Source organism: Opisthorchis viverrini, assembly GCF_000715545.1.
Source record: "Opisthorchis viverrini unplaced genomic scaffold opera_v5_51, whole genome shotgun sequence".
NCBI classification, from domain to species: domain Eukaryota; kingdom Metazoa; phylum Platyhelminthes; class Trematoda; order Opisthorchiida; family Opisthorchiidae; genus Opisthorchis; species Opisthorchis viverrini.
The window spans coordinates 2,059,681-2,075,061 of NW_008751707.1; the positions used below are offsets into that span (position 1 = coordinate 2,059,681).

The window sequence follows — 15,381 nt, forward strand, 5'->3', positions numbered from 1 at the left end:
TATATATATGCTTGTGTCAGGTCAAGTTCCTGACTTCACGCAGGTTTAGAAAGGAAAATCCAAAGCCAGCTAGGTCTTTCGAGTAGGACCGAAAGATCAAGGGTTAAGAAATGAGCTCCCGAAATAGACTCCACACCATTTGACGAATTCTACTCAACAGTTCAAGGCGTGGCAACACGAATAAATTCCCTTCCAAAACACGGAAAACCTTGGAGCGGGATCCGCCAACGCCGTCGTTCGTTCAGCCCAGGAAATTTTCAAGCATCCTCCAGCTTGACTTACTTCTTTCACTGTTGTATTGATGAAGTCTCGTTTTCCAGACAAATCGACACCGGGGTAGCGTGAGAAGATCTACAAAAAAAAATAAAACGTTGTGTCCGAAATCCTGAGGACAAACGGGAACACTATTATGTACAAACTATTCCGTGTAGAAATAAGAGTTTATTCTGAACGAAACGGGTGAAATCCGCATGCAAACGACAGTGGAGCCAGTCAGGAACGAATCAAATAAGGAAGTGGGTAGGTGTGTAAAGCCGCCAGAAAGTAAAAGTAAAAGTAAAAGTAAAGTAAACATTGCACGAAGGTAATACACTATTCACGAGGTTGCTGAAAACTCTTCGACAACCCACGATAAGTTTCGTTCTTTTGGGGGCTCATCAGGTAGGTACGTTCTATTTGAACCCAAACTGCATGAAGTTAGCGAAGTACACTCATTTGCATACCAGTTTTGTTTTCACGGGAAACCCAACTGAACCGTTGGTTGTTCTCCTTTGTGGGCTGTCGAAGGGTTTTCAGTGACCTTATGGGCAGTGTGTTACGTCACGATACTGGTGAAAGGAAGAAGGCCTTCGCTGCGGACGGACTTATTCGGAAATGCCAACTGACCGGTTACAGACCATTGAACAGGGAAGCAAAACTCTAATCTACATCTTAGTTACAAAAACTGGACACAGATCTTCTCCCGAACGAGTCTTCCTAGAGATTCGTTGCCTCCACTCATTCGTCGGTCAAATCCAAGCAAATGTTACACAGTGGCCCCACGAAGTCCGCAACAGAATTCCCTTTTTCAGTCCACGCAAAGCAAAATTCTACGAACAACACATACTACTCGCGTGCCTCCCAATCAGTAGTATCACCGTTACGCTGGTATATTGTACCAAGTGAAACAAGAGGTGGCCTGGTTCAGCACATTCAGCCAAAGGAGAACATCATAAACAAGAGATTCAGTTGGGTCTCTCGTGAAAACTAAATTGGTATTTCGCTAATATTGTACGAAGTGCAACGGTCAGTACTAAATTAAGTAATAGACAAGGATGTGACAGTATCTGGTACAAAATGCATATAGTGATTGAACAGCCACCTTCCATTGCTGCAACACACAAGCCACCGATGTAAATGGATTGGGACTTACCTGCTCTCGGACAACTCTTAAGGAGGTTTCCTCAAGATTAACTGTCTTGAGCAATGCAATAATGCCTTCCTTCAGCTCGGAATCCGACGGAGGAGTAGGCTTCTTCGAAGAAGCGAAGGCGGATAGTGGTGCGTCTTCGTCAGAGTCAACTGGAGCAGACTTTTTGGGAACCTTCATATGCTTAGGGGTTGTCCTAGTGGTAGTTGTTTGGTTTGTTTCAGAATCGGAATCATCGAGGCGAGCCCGACGCTTTCTTGGTCCTCTTTGTGAATTTCTGCCCTTCGATTGTGCAGGCTTCTTAGCCGCCGAAGAGTACTCTTCACCACTTGATTCATCATCTAGGGATGAAACATTGCTGTCGCCGTCATCTGAGGCTGTGTCCTCTTCTGTATGGCTAACTTCCTTCCCACTACCTTCACTGGAAGGAGTTTTTCTAGCACTTGGTGTCTTTTTTGTCTTTTTCTTAGATTCCTTCTTGACACTTCTCCGACTCCGCTTGACTTGACCTTTATACTTTACTTTATCAGCGTTAGGTTCCAATAGGAAGTCGAGCAGTCGCGTCGCTATCTGCTCTCTTGATCCGGAAACTTCAAGATTAAGGATACGTAGAACCTCCCGCAGTTCTTTTGAGGTCCGCCTACAGAATGAGCAATAAGTAAAGCCAGAAAGTCAGGAATAAAGGGCACTTGCCATTATAGGTTTGGTGTGAGCAAAAGATAAGCAGTTAGCCGAAACGTAGAAATCCATCCACAGCTAAAACGATTATATCGCATCAACAGGGAGAGGGCATACAGTAGGATGTCTGATTTAATTCACTCTCTCCAGTGGCGAGATGCAAACTATGGATAAAAAGGTCTTAACAAGGTCAAACAAAATAGAGCTGACACACAGAGGGCTGGAAGGTAAATCTGACAATCTACCTTTACGCAAGTAAGGAACAATGTTTCTAGTGGTCCAGATAAGAAGTAGTTGCGCAGCACTATAGAATCATCTATAAATGGTACAACGCAGTAAGCCTGCTTAGTAATTTCTAAGTGAGGAGGAACTGGGTGGATATGATATAACAAAAGACACATTGGAAACATATAAGCCATCTCAGTTTCTTGAAATATTACCAACATCTTCCGCAGCGCAGACAGTAACACAAGTGTTGATGCTGATGCTTTGAAGAGTGGAAATTCCATTGAACATCAATTTTCGGAGGAAAGCTTTCGCAGATCTCATTTGTCCATAATCCTGAGAATACGAGAAAGTCATCACTTTCGGAAACTTCCAGGACATTCCTTGCTGAGCAGCCATGTCCAGAACAAACCACCCAAGTGCCAAATCCACCTTAGAAACCAGAAAGTACCAAGGTGCATATACCAGTTGTTTACCTTCGAGGCTGAAAGATCCCCGGTCCGTGTTCGCGTTACATACCGGTAGGCCTGGTGGAATGTAGCAGGCTTCAAAATATTCTTCCGAAAGACTATATCTTGCCTCAGTGCAGATTAGGGGGCTACTGGCTCCTTGATCCTTTCACCAAAGATAGGCAATTTGTAGACATTTCTAGCGATTTTCATCTCTATTTTTCGATCTTTTGTGCCTATTCGGCTATGCGGTCTGGAAGTACACTCAGTTTGGCTTAACGACAGATGATTCATTAGGTAACATGCAGGTTAAGGTGAAACGGAATGCCTCTTACCTTCTAATAACATAGATCAAATGTCTGAAAAAAACTGACTGGGTTGTGATACAGGCAGACATATAGTCGAAGAACACTCACCCTGACGGTAATTAATATCCGGTATCTCATCAGCTGCTTAACACTTTGAATTGGAGGTATATAAGCTCATCAACAGCCCAGAATGGTGCGCGCAGTGCGAAGAGACATGAACGGAATCCACACAAGTGTTCTAAGAAAAGCTAATCTAACCATCATTAACTGATGGCAACGCGGTCCATTTCCAAGTGAGGCCGGCTGTTGGTGTGCACCATGTAGCTAAACCATTTATGTTGTTCTGGACATGCGTAGGGTAAAGGACGGCAAAGGACAAATGCAACAATCTATTATCCGCGCGCCCCTTGTGGTAAAAAACCACTACTCAACTATATCTCAGTAGCTTTAGGCCAACCTATCTATCATTGGTAACTCCGACTTGTAGACATTCAGTCCGTCGTAAAAGCTGTCCGTGGCAGATGCACAGATGCAGACCACCACGACGCAAGCAGGTGCGAACCCACCCAATAGCACGCTGACGACGTTTCCCCAAACGGGATATCTGCAAGTAAACTGCCAAGCCCGCCGAAAGTATCAACAGTCAACTGATCAACAATCAGTGCTGCGATACCTAGAATAGTGTCAAATGAAACATCATAGTGCCATTGTGCAACACATTCCGCTGGAGAATATCACGAACGAGGGATTCAGTCGGGTTTTACCTGAATCTCCCGTGAAAACCAAACTGTCGAGAACTTCGTGAAGACGCCTCAACCGAAACAGATTTCAACAACCCGACTGCAACGTAGCTGGCAGGTGTCAGCATGTCACCATATAATACATTTTTGATTAACGAACTGAAGTACATGGACCCCAGGAACCAGAAAACTTCACCTAACTTCTGTCTGCTGGCCGATTCGGTATGAATGAACTTTGTGGACGCCACAGTAAGACACTCAACATGATCTAATATATCACATAGATTGATAAACGACAGTAAAGTCCACTGTCCACGGATCGATATCCAATGAGTACTGCTGTATACGAATGACTAGTGGGAAACTTCGTGAGAAGTGACGTTCGGTCTCCTGATGCTCAAGCTTTGGATCAATAACAGATACCTGAAAGAAAGGTCGATATCGGCGCGAAATTTGACTGCTTCGGTATCACAAGCTACGGTTCACATTAATCTAGAAATAGTCTAACGACCTCAATCAAAAACACATGGACTAAAGATGAATTACTGGAGGAGAGGAACGCCTACACAATCAAACTAATCTACAAGAGGTGCAAGAACACTATGTGAAACTGCACTATTCCTTTCAACAACCAACAACGGTCATTTATCTTGACTTTTGATTCTGTTAACTGTTGGAAACTATGGCAGTGCCTAACTATCGAAGTAGTCCCTTCAAAATTCGGATCCATTAAATGAACTTCATGTGTCCAGTCCTGTGGATGCCCATAAGCCAAATGCGACCTTTCGCCAGAGGTCACCACATCTGGTGGTGTTAACAAAGGTTACTCTCTGTTATCCTATCTATTCAACTTCGTCATCGACGTGCTACGCCAGTCTTGTTTTGCAAACACCTCGGAGGAAGAAACGTTCCAGGGACATTGAACAGGGACAGATACTGCACAGGTGAGATCAAACCCGATCCATAAACTTGTATGCAAACCGATAATTTGTTAGATTAAATTATCTATCTAGACAAGCACAGAAGTCTCAGTGGACTGGCGAAAGACAATAAGATGTCCCGAATAAGGACAGGGTGAAGTTCTCCAGCGTAAAACATGACACCAATACAGTTTAGAGGAATGTGGTACTGAAGTGAGATCTATCCTGTCTTATTAATCAGAGAAATTGCCGCCGCGTAGACTTTGTGCCTGACGACCGATGCCTCCTTAGAGTCGCGTGGATCTGGTGGAAACATCGGATCAGCAGTATTGAGATGTGCCAGCTAGTTTTCGGAAAAATAAATAAACAAATAAACTGGTTGCAGTGCATAACTTAGGTTGGTTGAGCCATTTGTTCCGTAGGCTTAAGAACTTAGCCTCGCAGAGTTGTGCTTGCTCAGGCATGTGTTGGCTGAAAACCAACTAGAAATGTGTTGGGAATTTCAGTCGAAGGTCCGGTCTTCTTCTCCCTGTACTAGGATAGATTAGTTGGCGTCAGAGGTGCGGATTTGTGAGCACGCTCTCAAGCCGCGCGTAGTCGTTGATTGTACCCGTTCAGGTCGTCACAAAATGGTCAGCCCAAGATTGAAAACGATGCATGGAAACCCTTGACAGTTTATTCTGCTGCCTGCTCTCCAGGGAAACTCCAGGGGATATAGAACTTTGTGAACCTCACAATCACGACCCGCCGACAGAACCAAAGGCGGCCTAGCACGAAAGCTAGTGCCATCTCACTCTACACCACAGCAAACAAACCTAACAATGGGCCAATGAACTGATTAGATTCAAACACGTTTTATAATTACCTTATCAAGAATCCGTCGATGCCATCCAACCCCAGCAACGATTCTGAGGCTTCGGTGGTCGAAAACTTGAAAATAATTCTCATCATATGTCTGCAGAAACTATGTCTCGCAACCATACAACAGTACAGTAATTTGACGGTGCAAAGTGTGCGCTGGTGATTGTCCGTTTATTCAACAGAGTTTGTGCTACGCTTTGTCTTCATAGATGAGGACGATATCTTCTACATACTTCAGACCGACAAGGTTCTCACCAGCAACACTGGGGTTTGGTACATCTAGTGTTCAACTCAGTATTTCACGAATGACGAAAATGAATAATCGAGAGAGGTGTATCGTGATTGTTGTCTGCTTACTATTATGATCACCTATATACTCGTATTGAATTTCTGTAGGTACATTTCAGCTGATCCATTCGAGGCGGCTCAGCGGTTAGAGCGCGAATTTATTGACCGGAAGGTCCATGGTTCAAACCTGAACTCTGCCTCTTGACTTCCCCTGTCTAGACTTGGACAACCTGGCAGTACCCCAGCCTTCGTGCAATCTTTGAGTGGCACGGCAGTTAGGCACCGAAAGGGTGTTACTGATGAACTCCATCCATGCTAGTTTTCAGACATAAAAGGTTGTTTATCCTGGATAACTCGTACTTCTTTCTAACACGCTGTCGGACACATTTTAAGAGCCTGGATCTAGTCCAGTCTTTTCAAACTTTCGAAAGAAATAGTTCCACCGGACATAGCAAGACTGAAATCTACAGCAAAATGCATCGTGAATTGATTAGGAAAGTTTCAAAAACCAAAGCGTCATTGTGATGGAAGGAAATTATGTGGGGTAGCCTTGTGTGCGCCGCGTACGAAAGCTTATCAATTGGAACACTTAAATTCCATCAAACTGGGCAAAATGAACGTACCGCTCAACTTCTGAAAGTTTTTTATTGTATTCTGGGGAGCCAGACTTGAATGGAAAACCTCGGAATTTACGAAGGTTCGATCGGACCTCCGTGATGGCGCCCAAACGCCCGTAGATGACGAGGTGAAGCGGTTTGAGACTAATGGGTTGCATTTTCCGGAAGTTGGTTTCAATGCTTGGAATGTCACCTAGTGCCGTGCCATTACCAGCCTCAAGGAGTTCTTTGGCTGCCTTGGCCCTCTGTTCAACCATTGCGGCGTGAGCCTCGCTAAGTGTCTCTGAAAGACGCTGAACCTTCTTTCGCATACGTTTTGCGTTTTCCTCACTGAAATGACCATTTGAAGCAGCGGATGGTGATGGAAACTCAGATTCTTCTTCCTCTTCGGACGATTCTTCAACTTTTGGAGCTAGAAGAAAGGCAAAAAAGCGTGTAAGAGAGGTGGTCCTGCAACCAAATTATCAGCTTAGATGTGTTCATCAGTCCTCGTCAACTCAACATCCATCAGTGTAGTTCCGGACTAGTTAGCAAATAACCACAAAGCATCGCACCAATGAACCCATGAATCGTACCCATCTACTTTTTGGTAGCACGTCCCAAATTCAGTAAAAATATGCGGTGCCCCCTATTAGAGATCACGCACACGAGGATCATCACTAAGACCATCATCTTCATTATCCAAATCACCGTCATTACGACTAACACAATCTCCCTCGTCATCGTTATGGACCCAATCAAATATTAGCTAACAACGGCAGTTAACCACCGGACAACCCGAAAAGTGTATCATTTCAGAATCCCTAAGGGAAACAGCTGAAAGAACTGACGGTGTCTAAACCTTTGAACTGAAACAAACATTGAAATAAACATACTCGAGCATTGTGTTGGACTACGACACAATCGGCAAATTTGACCGTTTTGTTGGCGAAATCCATTCAAAAACACGTGACGGTCGGGGTTTTGCCACGCAGTCTGGCTAGGTGACAGCTTCTTCGTTACGGCTGCACACCTTATGGTGAAGGATTTCCAGCCATAGGACGCGAAGGTTCAGGCAGAACACAGAACTCTTTTCGGTAGACAGTGTTTGGACACGCGTACTACATGACCAAGCCATTTTGAGACAACAACCAACCCGGATGCGTATTACGTTCATGTTCCGAGTGATACAAAACCACGAAAATTTGCATACTGGCTACTTCATGTGGCATATATAAGAAATATTCCCTCAGAACACCACCACTCCGTCCGGTTAGGTCCACATCCAGGAAGTGCGGATTGTCCCCACTTCTGTATTAAGGTGAATGCGCCGGCTGGGTGGGAACAGTTAAATCTTGCCAACCATAACTAACCAGAACGAATACATCACTCATATATGGAGTGTAAAAGGTAGAAGGCCGTCCAGTAGGCTACAATGTGTAGGTTCCAATAAGGCCAATAAAAAGTCCGTCAGCAGTGGCCTCCAAAAGTGAACTTGCGATGACCCATGTCTGTCCATATGTATCACCAGTAAACTTCAACTACACGATAGAAGGACGATTAAACAGTTCCTTGCGGTCTGTCGTTGAAATTTCGATCAGTTTAGCCACCTGTGCAATCAGCTCACATCTGTGGGAAATGGCCCCCACCAGAAGTACAGACCGTCTACAGCTACGGAGCACAACTCAACGCAGGTGTACATTGTAGAATGCTAGCCCCTGACATTAGAACGTCTACGGTTTCACCATTGTCAATAAAGAGCTTATCAATGCTGTCAGAATCGGTGCAAAAGTTCACCAACATCACTCGAAAGAAAAATTTTAACTGATTGCCACACTTCGCTCGTGTTGGCATTCCTCAGAAAGGAGACAAGTTGGGGATTTGAGGGCATACATTTCAAGTGCCAGCGCCTGTTGAATCTCAAACACGACAGGGCCACGTAAAAGAGACCATTATCCACCCCTGCCTTCAGTATTGCTAATACGACTTCGAGGCAACTGCCTGTGACGGCTAATTCGGAAGCAGAAAAGCCCCCATCACCACCGTTGGCAATGCGGCCATCGACATTTCGTGGGATGGTGCCCTTGTACAAAGCACAAGTGTTCGGTGTGTAATCGACGTGGGGATAGGGAAAGCTAGTCGGAGGTTCAGTCAAACCCGGAAGTCACAAAGCAGACAGAGGCAGAACCCCGGTTTAAAGTAGCCGTTGCCGTCCAACCAGAAATCTGCACTCTGGTATTGGAAAGCATAAACCAACTTGTCATAGTTATTGTCTGCTTATTATTATAATCACCCTATATACTAGTATTGAATATTCGCATGTACATTTCAGCTCATCTGCGCTTGTTCTCAGACAAGTAAAACGTTTATCCTCGATAAATCAGACTCTATCTTAACTCGTTCTCGCACATATTCTAAGCATCTCACAACTACCCGTGACTTTTGACACGGTCTGCGATGCCACCAAAATTGAGTGTTCTATAGAAGGCTGTGGAGTACCGCCAAACCAGCTAGTCAAAGTAAAACGTTATCCTCGATAAATCAGACTCTATCTTAACTCGTTCTCGCACATATTCTAAGCATCTCACAACTACCCGTGACTTTTGACACGGTCTGCGATGCCACCAAAATTGAGTGTTCTATAGAAGGCTGTGGAGTACCGCCAAACCAGCTAGTCAACAACCTGTCTGTCATGACCATATAAACCATGCTTTTCATACACTAAAACTCGTGATTCTCACTCTAAATTTCCAGCTCATGTACTACCGTCATCAGACGATCAAAGCATACATTCGTTCAGCTGTAGCACTCTTTCGGTGCCCAACTGCCATGCCACCCGAAGGTTGTACGAGGGCTGGGATACTGCTAGGTTGTCAAAGCCTAGACAGGGGGAGTCGAGAGGCAGAGGTCGGGTTCGAACCACGGACCTTCCGGTCAGTAAATTCGCACCAAAACCACTTGGGCCATCTCGCTCCTGAGCGCACATTGCGCCCCTCAATAGTCTTCCTTCTAATCTCGCCTGGAACCACTGAAATCTCACAGCATTGTCCACCAGGAGAACTTCAGCAACTTTTTCTCAACGACGGAATTCACCATCTGTTGTCAGTGGCTGTCTTCTCTTGGGTGACCGAATCGTCGTTCCCACCAAACTTTACCGCCGGATCATAGCATAGTCCCACAGTCCCAGGGATAAGCCGAATGAAGGCCGTTGCTCACAGCTTTGTTTATCGTTCCGGTATGGATGGGCATTTGGAGCAGGCATGTCCCAGCTGCACAGAAGTTACCCAATACACAGTCGCCGCAGCCTTAGCCACATCTAGAAGAGTAACAATCGCGTATTTATATGGATTTTGCGGGACCAATTAACAGACAGAGCTTCCCCATTGTTGTTGAATCATTTGATAAGTGGTCTGAAGTCTTTGTTATGCCTGAAACTTTTGCAGCCAACAAAAATATTCAGTTTGGTGAATTCGTTCGAAGATTCGGCATCACGGATTTCACCTTCCCACCATTCCATCCACAATCCAACGATCAAACTGAGCGGTTCGTGGATGCGCGTAAGCAAAAGCAGAAGGGGAAGAGGCCGCGGCAGTCTTTGATACGTTCCTGGTGAGTTATTGAGCAACCCCTAATCCAGTCACCTGACGGTCGTTCTCCAGCAGAGGTTATGATGAACAGACTTGAGACTTGCTCACGACGCTATCCCACCAACATTCACATGTTTCCAATCACCAACGAGATGGAAATCAACGTTCTGGTCTGGAAACCAGGTGACTGTGATGGACTATCGTCCTGTGAAACCTAATTGGACTGTTGGAGTCGTCCTCAAAAGAATTGGTCAGGTGATTTATAACATCCGGGTGGGATCACCGATATGAAAACGGTATGTTAAACAGCTAGGGCCAACTGAGTGCTCGATCCAGAAAGCGGAAGAGCAGTCATTAGACTTCAATCTGTTGCTGGAAACCTTCGGTCGTTCAAGGACAGCCTCCGCTTCACTTGTATCGCCCACGACGGACCCATTTGCTGCAACGGAGACGCTGCACCGATCGCGTCAGAAAAAAAGTAGAACCTCTTCAAACTGACCTGCGCTGACAATCTTACATTGAACGGCCGAAGGTGTTGGGAAGGTCAGGTCCCTGGAAACAATCGCAGAATGCCCGAGACCGGCTAAGACCTTCAAACTCCACTAGAATCGCAGTATGGAAGCCAGCATGCACCCACGTCAGTCAAGCAGTCAATCAATCCAACAACTAACGACGGTGTGAGGTGTAAGAAGCCTCTGCCAGCAATACTCAACCGGCCATCAGCCGTCATCAGCCTTGCAGTCTGAAAGAAAGGAGCTCAGGTATTTGAACTACCGAATACTGAGTTTATACCGTGGATGGTCCGTCGCCATTGAGCGCTGATGGAGCAAAGACCTTATTTTTCGAGGCATTCGCCTCAAGATTTAGGGAACTCTTTTGAGGATCTGCTGTAGACTGACCTAAGGCGAAGACAACTGTCAGGCACGAATTCAAAATCTGCGACCGATACATTCTGTTCAATGTTCACTCCGTGTCCACTGAAGGTTTGGGTGTATTATCCAGTAAACCGCGAAGCTGAACAGCAAAAGGGCCGACGAATAGCCCAGTCGAACCGGAGGACAAGTTGAAAGCTGAAGATCGTCCCACGTATACACGGACATGTCCTTGTAGTCGGGTAGAAAGACCTTAGCAGCACGATTCAATCCGTAGGGAGGTCGGGGGTCAAAATGTTCCACGGACGATCGCTCACATACAGCGAGTACACGGACGATATTGCTCTCCTTCGTTCGGATCCTTCAAAAATGCAAACCATGCAAACCAAACAACTGTAACGAGTGGTTTGGCATGCGCTTCACACCTGTAGTGTAAAGTGCTGTTGCAAGACTGAGTACGACCAAACCCAAACCTCGCTTGCAGACGAGCCATGCGAAGCGGTAGACAGGTTTGTTTATCTGGGCAGTTGCATATGTTCCGGTGGACTGGCTGCAGATCGGGAAGGCCAGGTCAGCTTTTGCCAATTACCGACACCTATGGCACCAACGTGACGTCAGTTTTCCTGTCAAGAACTGAGTATACACTGCGACAGTGTGATATATAGTGCTTTATGGATCAGAAACTGGGCTTCCACGAACAGGGGACATACGAAAGCTGTCGATGACCGCCGGTGTCTTCGAAGCATTGGTTGGGTCGGGTGAGAATGTTGGATAGTATGGGATGGTAATAATAATAACAACTGTTCAGCTGTAACACCCTTCCGGTGCCTAGCTGCCATGCCACCCGGAGGAAGCACGAGGGCTGGGATACTGCCAGGTCGCCCAGGCCTAGACAGGGGAAATCGAGTGGCAGAGGTCGGGTTCGAACCACGGACCTTCCGGTCAGTGAATTCGCGCTCTAACCACTTGGGCCATCTCACCCCCGTATGGGATAGTTTCTAACCACTGGGCCATCTCACCCCCGTATGGGATAGTTTCGGATGGGGTATGTCAGATGGTTTTGGGAAGGAGGAACTCTCCCAGGACAGGTGAATTATTCACGTTTCATAGGTTACTTCGGTTAGGAAAAGTACTCTGCATGCCAGAAGACTGTCTCGCAGACCTGTTTTTACCCCGCCCTGTACTCAGTGAAAGCGACTAAGAGATGGATGGTGTGTGACCTGGAAACAAGGAGTGAAAGGACTAAGCAGTAACCTGAGTAGGGTTGACAGTTGCCGCTGTTTGGATAGGGACCCCGAGACCAAAATTACCAGCAGCTGACGACATCGTCAGATATGGCCCAATCACGCACTGGCGCTCGCTCACTGTTGGGACGGTCAGATCCTAAAGAACAATTCCATTTTTTGTAACATTACACTGAAATTTCATCTCACTGTTGTAGCCCGAGCCGCAGCGCTCTCTCTTCCATTGGTTCACCTGCATTATGCCGATCTTCAGCTAGTGGCCTTTGTATTCTCCCTTGAGGTCTCTGCATCCAAGTACAAGACTATCAAAAGTGATAGAATATATTAAATAAAGCTCCTAAATCACCTAGCTAGCGCACAGACAGTCGCATCAATGTTATCGCCTTCAAAGTTTGGTTGTATCTCACAAGCTCTCACTGTCCGATGATCAAAGCTGTAGCAGCTGCAACCAATGTAGCCATGATACATGGTCTATAGCTGATACACCCATATTGAATTGTACGGATATAGTGCAATTCCTCTAGGTTCCAATGTTCCTAGTTCAGAGTCGCACGCCATTTGAAAGTTGATGGAGCAGGTAATGGTAGGTTGCCAACATCTGCAATGCTTCTTTTAGAACACAGCCTGGAGCTTAGATTTGGTCAGTGCGGCCTCCACTGAGCGAAAGCTTGTCTGGTTTAATCTGGTGTGTATTTCGATGGTAGAATGTTGCATAAGGATAGCAAACCGTTTAGAGGCGGCATTCAATGAACACGTACTACAATAGCTGTTGCAAGCAAATCTGCAAGTCCTTTCTGAAAAGGCAGAACGATATTTGCTCTAATCGGTTTGAAAAGGTTCGCTATCCTAAGCTGAAGAGAATAGCCCATGCAAAGCGGCAGTGAATACCTTTTGTGGTTCTACGGGGACGTCAACCACATTAACAGTTTTGTTAACATATGAGCTTGATTAGTTCTTTCGCTGGAGGGCCACAGCACGTCGTACAATGACAAAAAAGATGCGAACAATGGTGCTGTTGCATGACTGGGTAGGATCAAAACTGGATCATGCTTTTAGATGAGGCAGTCGAAGCAGCAGGCGAATTTGTTCTACTGAACATTACTTTAGTGACAAGTCAACTGTCGCGTCAGTAAAATTAACTCCTGTTCCCACTGTGTAGCTGTCCATCGGTAACTCCGTAGATTACCAGCCGACTGAAGTGTGGTATCTGAAACCGCCGTAAAGGGACTATGCATTTTACAGGCTGGGAAGTTGACGACCGAACTATCTGCCCGCCGAGAACAAGTTCAAACTTGCTTTCGACTGTTCAGTTGGACTTGTACAGGGCTAACGTCTTTCTTGATGGGCCGCTCATGCATGAAATGAAGTTTCTGGGAGGGCTCTGAAATTAACACTTAATGGGATAAGCTCATGTAATTTTTGACTGGTGCACAGAGTGTAGTCCACGATACAGGGTGTATTCTCAGCTTGTCGAACACGAACTAAGTATTCGTCACTGAACTTCCTTTTGGATTGACATACCCCACAGTAAACGTTATGGACCATTGCATTTATCACTCTCTTGGAACGCGTACTGTGAATTCATATATCCCAGTGATCCACTACTCCACCAGTACGATATTATGGTTTGAAAATATCACTCGGCCTGCTTCCATTCTAAGTAGGCCTATGGTATGAAAAGAAACGGTCAGCGGACGCTTGCGACCACCTGTTGACTAACTGGATACTTGGGAATAATTTGAGGGGTTCCATCTTTCTTACCACTGTATTGTCAGCTATCCAGCCCGTGGCGATTGATAACCGAGTAACGCCCACAAGCAGTGAGGGGAATGCTATTGAAGGACACACCTCCCATCATGTTGATATCGTTGTTTTTCCCAAAGAAGAACCATTAGAAAATATCGTGCCCAAACTGAGTGATGGAATTCATACCACAAGTCATCTGTAGGAGGTATTCCAGATTACTCGGAAAAACGGTCACGCCATTCACGATGAGGTGATGAAGTTCCGTGGTCGCAACATCAAATGCGGAAGTCACCGTTGAGAAGTGAGGAACACGCAATGACCCAGTCGTGTGCGTCGTTTAATCGTAATAGCTGCCGTCACGAAGAGACTGAACCTTACCGTGGTGTGACGGTTTGCGCACCTTATCGATCCATTGAACTATACTGGAGAATGTCTCGCGACACTCACAGCACAGATCATACCAGGTTGGTCAATGGTTAGAGGTCTGACGAACACAGTCTCCTGGCCCTCCAGGTTGGGGGTTGGAACATGTGGCGACTTGTTCCATAGAAATGGTAATGCATTTGCATTTCCCGCCAAATACCGCTGCCTTGCGGTTAGGCTTTTGAGCCAAGGACTTGGGTTGAGGACCCTAATCGTCCTCCTGTCTAGGTGTGGGCGCCCTGGCAGCATCCCAGCCCACGTACAACCATGAATTGCACATACACAAATAAACTCATGCCACATCGGCCGTCGCGTGGTGCCATCAGCCGGGTCGCCTTACTTGCTGCATACAGCAGGGCGGGTAAGCGAAAACAGGCTACTGCATGGCAACTGAAAGACTGTCAGATCCGGATGTCAGACGAACTTACAAGAATCGTCTTCTAGAGTCTCTTCCAAGTGCTCCACCATCAGATATGAACTCATACTGGGACGAGATTGCCACCTCTTTGCTTAGTGCTGGGAATTTTGCCTGTGGCACGACCCAACCAGGCGCACTCAGGCACTGGATATCAGACCAAACCGTGGTACTACTTAAATCTCGAAGAAATATCCCAGTCGGTCCCGAACATAATCCGGTGCGAAGAGCTATTAGACGTCAAGTGAAAGTGAGCTTGCGATCTGATCGTGAAGTATGGTGGACACAGAAAGCCAAAGAAATGGAACAGGCCCAGAAAGCCGGTAATGCTCGGAAATTATTTCAGTTGATCCGTGTGAACGGTCCCCGGAAACCACCTGTGAGTGAAACTATCAAACACCAGAATGGAACGACCATCTCGAACAAAGAAGAACGCCTCGACCGATGGGCTGAATACTTCGAAAAACAACTGTCGTGGCCACCAGCCGGCACTCATCTAGAGCCCAAAAGTGAAGTAGAACCCTGGACGGTGAACGTGGAACCACCTACGGCCTCGGACGTTTACGACTGCATATGTTCCCTCAAGCGCCACCGAGCTCCCGGTCCGGATGACCTTCCACC

The 15,381-nt window shown here is 46.2% G+C and overlaps 2 protein-coding genes across 2 annotated transcripts in view; one reads left to right on the forward strand and one right to left on the reverse strand.

Moving 5' to 3' along the window:
- Positions 1–798, forward strand: part of T265_03549 (hypothetical protein) — a gene marked incomplete at both ends in the record, with an annotated part of 7,457 nt that extends 6,659 nt beyond the window's left edge. The window contains one exon of the mRNA XM_009168061.1: positions 661–798. Within this exon, the coding sequence (XP_009166325.1) occupies positions 661–798 (138 nt within the window). The remainder of the gene's footprint in view (positions 1–660) is intronic.
- The window catches only part of T265_03550 (hypothetical protein), a gene marked incomplete at both ends in the record, with an annotated part of 44,221 nt that overhangs the window by 26,213 nt on the left and 2,627 nt on the right, over positions 1–15,381 (reverse strand). The window contains 3 exons of the mRNA XM_009168062.1: positions 283–351; positions 1,412–2,048; positions 6,501–6,906. Coding sequence (XP_009166326.1) covers positions 283–351; positions 1,412–2,048; positions 6,501–6,906 — 1,112 coding nt within the window. The remainder of the gene's footprint in view (positions 1–282; positions 352–1,411; positions 2,049–6,500; positions 6,907–15,381) is intronic.